Source organism: Scyliorhinus canicula, chromosome 13, assembly GCF_902713615.1.
Source record: "Scyliorhinus canicula chromosome 13, sScyCan1.1, whole genome shotgun sequence".
NCBI classification, from domain to species: Eukaryota; Metazoa; Chordata; class Chondrichthyes; order Carcharhiniformes; family Scyliorhinidae; genus Scyliorhinus; species Scyliorhinus canicula.
The window spans coordinates 11551898-11557897 of NC_052158.1; the positions used below are offsets into that span (position 1 = coordinate 11551898).

The following is a 6000-nucleotide window of genomic DNA, read 5'->3' on the forward strand; positions in this document are numbered from 1 at the left end:
TGCGCTCCTCTGACCCCATAAGTTCCTTGTAAATATCAGAGATGCTCCCTTCTCCTACCCACCCTCTGGAAACTACCCTGTCCTGAATCCCCCTTGGTGGTAGGAGTGGGAAGATTTACACCTGTCTACGTAGGAAGTCTTGCACCTGCAGGTACCTGAATTTGTTTCCCCTCGCCAACCCAAACTTCTCCTCCAGCGCCCTCAGACACGGAACGATCCCCTCTATAAACATCCTCTCAATCCCTGCTCTCCTCCATATCCGGAACCCCCCCCATCCATACTTCCTGGAGCAAACCGGTGATTATTACAGATTGGGGACCAGACCGATGCTCCATCTGCTCCCACATGTCCCCTCCATTGCCCCCAGACTCTCAGGGCCGCCACCACCACGTGGCTGGAGGAGTACCGTGCCGGCGGGAACGGCAGAGGCGCCGTTACCAACACCCCCAGACTGGTGCCCTTGCATGAAGCTGCCTCCATACGCTCCCATGCTGATCCTCCCACACCCATTTCCTGATCGTGGCTATATTCACCGCCCAGTAATAGTTACTAAACTTTGGCAGCACCAGCCCGCCCTCCCCCCGACTCCGCTCAAGCATTACCTTCCTTACTCGCGGGGTCTCGCCCGCCCAAACAAAGCCAGAGATCACTTTGTTGACCCGTTTAAAAAAGGACAGTGGAATAAAGATGGGGAGACACTGAAACATAAACAGGAATCTCGGGAGGACCGTCATCTTCACCGTCTGCACCTTCCCAGCTCGTGACAACAGAAACCCGTCCCATCTCCGAAAACCGTCCTTCATTTGGTCTACTAGGCCGACCAGATTTAATTTATGCAGCCGGTCCCATTCCTGTGCCACTTGAATACCTAGATACCGAATGCTTCCCCCTACTAATCTAAACGGCAGCTCCTCCAATCACCTCTCCTGTCCCCTCGCCTGGACCGCAAACATCTCACTTTTCCCCATGTTTAGCTTATACCCCAAAAATCGGCCAAATTCCCCTAGAATCCTCATGATTTCTTCCATCCCTCTATTGGGTCCGATACATACAGAAGCAGGTCGTCTGCATAGAGCGAGACTCTGTGCTCCACCCCCTCCCTCCTCCCCGGACCAACCCCTGCCAGCCCCTTGAGCCCCACAGTGCAATTGCCAGGGGCTCTATGGCTAGCGTAAACAACAGAACAGTGCAGTCTAAAATAGTCCAATGTTGTCCTATTCGTCCGTACGCTTGCCACAGGAGCCTGATACAGCAACCTGACCCAGTCAATAAAGCCCCGCCCAAATCCGAACCTTCCCAGTGCCTCCCACAGATAATCCCATTCTGCCCGATCAAAACCTTCTCTGCATCCATTACGATCACTACCTCCACCTCCCTACCTTTTGGGGCATCATGATCACGTTTAATAACATTCTCATATTGGCCACCAACTGCCTAACCTGAACAAACCCCATCTGGTCCACCCAAACTCTGACATCACTGCAGTAATATGAGCAGACAGACATTTCTTAAAGTGACATTCTCATGACACACCCCACTAGTTACTGCCTGCCAGTTTGAAAAGGACCCATTAATTCCTACTTTTTGTTTCCTCTTTGCCAACCAGTTTTCAATCCACCTCAATATATTTCCCCCAATCCCATGAGCTTTAATTTTGCACAATAATAATAATAATTTGCATATCTTGTCATTTATATAATATTGTAGAACAGTTACAGAAAATCTAATACTGTTTAATCACAGCCATAAAGATAGTTATTATAAAATACTCGTCAGTGAACTATAGGCGGAGTTTTCATGGCCCGATGAACGGACATTTAAAGTTGTGACAACACCAATAAATAAATCCATAAGAACACTTTACTGAGTTATTTTACCAAACTGCAGAATTTCAGTAAAGAACATGTCCTACCTTCTCTTCCGACAAGCTTCCTCCTGAAAGAAATGAATGAGGAACAGTGAGGATGACAGTAACAGATTTCAGGAGGAGTTAGACAGGCTGGTGAAATGAGCAGACTCAGAGCAGATGAGATTTCACACGGAAGTGGAAAGTGATGGATTTTGGGAGGAAGATTGTGGAGAGTCAAATAAACTGGAACTGAGCATCAGTCCCGCTCACAGACACAGTGACTCTCACACACCGTACCAGACACACCCACACACTCACAACATGGAACTGGAACTGGATTACAATGGGAGTTCCAGGAGAAAATTAAACTTGGGCAAAACAAGTTTGTTTTATTCTCAGGAGACTACAGTTATTCCCGGGAATCTGCAGACCGTGTGGGAGCCGTTAGTTTAGAGACAACAGCAGAACCGTTCAGGATGGGAAACAATTTCAGTTTAATTCTGTATTTTTTTCAGTAAATTCTATGGGCGAAATTCTCCCCCCCCCACGACGGGTGGGAGAATAGCGGGAGGGCCTTCCCGACTTTTTTGACGCCCTCCCGCTATTCTCCCCCCCCCCCCGCCGAAATCCCTACACTAATCGCTGCCGCCGTTTTTTTACGGCCGGCAGCGATTCACAGCTGTTAGAAGGGCCGAAGTCCCAGCCCTTTACGACCTTTTTACGAACGGCAAACACACCTGGTCCTGCCATTCGTAAAAACGTCGTGACCACCTGGAAAAAAATAACCATGGCACCGATTGGCACGGTAGTACCACGGCCGTGCCAAGGGTGCCATGGGCCCGCGATCGGTGCCCACCGATCGCGGGCAGCGGGCCCGATGCCCGCGCACTATTTGTCCTTCCGCCGCCCCGCAGTATCAATACGCGGGGCGGCTGAGGGGCAACCCGGACCGCGCATGCGCGGGTTTCGCGCAAAAACGCGATGACGTCACCCGCGCATGCGCGGGTGGAGTCTTCCCACCTGCGCATGCGCGGCTGACGTCATATGACGCGTCAGCCGGCGCTAAGTCCGACAAGCGGGCTTAACGATTTTCGTTAAGCCCGACTTGTCGGGGCCTCCGACGTCGGGCTGCTAGCCCCGACGGGGGACCAGGGGCGAAATTCTCCCAAAACGGGAGAAATCGTCAAACTGCCGTAAAACCCGGGCGGGTTTTACGGCATCGCGCCCCTTCCCGACGGGGGACCGATTCTGGTCCCCCGTCGGGGCTAGCAGCCCGACGTCGGAGGCCCCGACAAGTCGGGCTTAACGAAAATCGTTAAGCCCGCTTGTCGGACTTAGCGCCGGCTGACGCGTCATATGACGTCAGCCGCGCATGCGCAGGTGGGAAGACTCCACCCGCGCATGCGCGGGTGACGTCATCGCGTTTTTGCGCGAAACCCGCGCATGCGCGGTCCGGGTTGCCCCTCAGCCGCCCCGCGTATTGATACTGCGGGGCGGCGGAAGGACAAATAGTGCGCGGGCATCGGGCCCGCTGCCCGCGATCGGTGGGCACCGATCGCGGGCCCATGGCACCCTTGGCACGGCCGTGGTACTGCCGTGCCAATCGGTGCTATGGTTATTTTTTTCCAGGTGGTCACGACGTTTTTACGAATGGCAGGACCAGGTGTGTTTGCCGTTCGTAAAAAGGTCGTAAAGGGCTGGGACTTCGGCCCTTCTAACAGCTGTGAATCGCTGCGGCCGTAAAAAAACGGCGGCAGCGATTCGTGTCGGGATTTCCGCGGGGGGGGGGGAGAATAGCGGGAGGGCGTCAAAAAAGTCGGGAAGGCCCTCCCGCTATTCTCCCACCCGTCGTGGGGGGGGGAGAATTTCGCCCCAGAATCGGTCCCCCGTCGGGAAGGGGCGCGATGCCGTAAAACCCGCCCGGGTTTTACGGCAGTTTGACGATTTCTCCCGTTTTGGGAGAATTTCGCCCTATATTTATTTCACAGTTATCAGTCATTTTGTGACTGGGAAGTTTCACTGAACTGACCGCAATATATTCCCTCACCTTCAGAAATATCAGCTCGTCTTTTTGCTCCATCTGTTTCTGCAACTTTGAGAGTTTCTCCTCAATAGAATTTAAATTCTCCTGAATTTCTCGAAGGTTTTTCTCCATTGTTTCTAGAATCCTCTCCTCTTCTCCCCTGAGATCTCTGAGTAAACGCTGCTCTTTCTCAGTGAGAATCTGGTGCATTTTACTGAACTCGGATGTGATGTGGGTCTGCAGACTGCTCGACTGTTCCTACCAAATGAAATGTGAAACATAATTAATGTCCCGCGATAAAGGGAACATAACTAACTGAGATCCCAGAAAATCAGCACAGGGAGACCGTACCCTAACTTCAGAAATCTTCCCTTTCTGTTCCAGTTCCGTTTGTAGAACCGCCGATTTCTTCACAGTGAGAGAATCTAAGGAAGATTTCAGCTGATCCTGGGATTGGGAGAGAAAATCACAGAATTAAAGTGTTAGAGCAGGAAATGGGACAAAACCATCAACTTAGAAATTGTTTTCCCTTTACCTTGTAGATTTCAACAGCTTCTTTAATTGGCAGGAAGTTGTGAGATTTGTGTACACGCGAATCTCTACAAATCACACAGATCAATTTCTTGTCAGTTTCACAAAACAGCTTCAGTTCTTCCTGATGTTCGTCACAGTGAAGTTCACTTTCCTTCTCTTTCGGATTCAGCTTTAATTTTCGAGTTTTCTCTGTCAGATTCGCCAAGGCCCGATTTATCCTGAGGGTTCTTTCCGGAAATTCCTCTCTGCATTCCGGGCAGGAGTTTACCTCCTTCTTTTCCCAACACTGGGAGATACAGGAGCGACAGAAGTTGTGTCCACAATCCAGTATTACCGGATCAGTGAAGAAATCAAGACAAATGGGACAAATTGCCTCCTCGGCCAAACTCTGGACCTGCCGTCTGGAAGCCATGTTCACACTCAGCACTTCCTGATTCAAACTGCTTTCAGTTTCAATGTTATTGCGCTGCTGACTCGCCTGAACAACTTCACCGAGTGATCAGGAGATTGTATCTGAGAATTTAAATTGTGTTGACGAAAATACACTGGTCTATATCTACTCGAAATTTGTTCAGCTTTGACTATACACTATTTTGGGCAACTTACACTTTAAATTACAGAAGAACTTTATCCTCTTAATTTGAACGCAACTGAATATCCCACTTCCTGATTGGACTTTACACTGACCCTTATGTACAGATAAGCAGATCTGGCAGCATCTGTGGAGAGAGAAACATAGTTTATGTTTGCAGACAGGGACCTTTCATCAGAACAGAGAAAAATTGGAAAAATTGGGATTAATGTCAGGGTGAGGATCAGATCTAGGGCCAGTCAGGATAAGGGTGAGGGTTAGGGTGAGGGTGAAGGTTACATGTTAATGCCAGGCGTTTTGAGGAAGTGAAGGTGATTACTGTTAGGGTGAGGGTGAGGGTTAGATGGTAATCTTATAGATGTTGGGAAAGTGAAAGTTTGAGGGTGGGAAGAAGCACAAAAGGGAAGGTCTGTAATAGGGCGGAGAACAGAACAGGTTAAAGGTTTTATGGTGGAAGGCCAGAGCGAGTGGTAAAGGACAAGTGAGAAAATAAAAGACGTGACGAGAGTGGGTGTAAAAGACATACTAGCAGCCACTGGAATACAAAGTAAAGCAATTAAGAAAAAAAGTGAAAAATAAATCAACCAACTAAATAAACATGTGGAGAATGGGAGCAGAGATTGTGATCTAAAATGGTTGAACTCAGTGTTGTGTCCAGGAGGCTGTAAAGTGCCCAGTGGGAAGATGAGGCTCTGTTCCTTGAATTTGTGTTGAACTTTATTGGAACACTGCAGCAGGCCAAGGACAGAACGGTCAGAGTGGGTGGAAGGTAGAGAATTAAAATCACTGGTGAGTGGGATCTCACGATCATACTTACAGTCTGAATGGAGGTGTCTGTAAAACACTCAGCCAGGCTTTGTTTAATATCCCCAGGGTAGAGGAGACACGTCCTGAGCAGCAAATACAGGATATTTAATTGAAATAAATATAAATTAATCAGTGTTTAATTTGGAAGGAGTATTTGGAACTATACACAGTGAGAATGGTGAGTGTTAAGGTCAG

The 6000-nt window shown here is 49.2% G+C and overlaps 1 protein-coding gene across 1 annotated transcript in view; it reads right to left on the reverse strand.

Annotated features, from left to right (window-relative positions):
* Positions 1–4922, reverse strand: part of LOC119976482 — a 65225-nt gene extending 60303 nt beyond the window's left edge. Inside the window, 4 exon segments of the mRNA XM_038817020.1 lie at positions 1913–1935; positions 3897–4130; positions 4224–4319; positions 4408–4922. Of these exon segments, the coding sequence (XP_038672948.1) occupies positions 1913–1935; positions 3897–4130; positions 4224–4319; positions 4408–4818 (764 nt within the window). The 5' untranslated portion in view covers positions 4819–4922.
* Positions 4923–6000: the final 1078 nt, after the last annotated feature.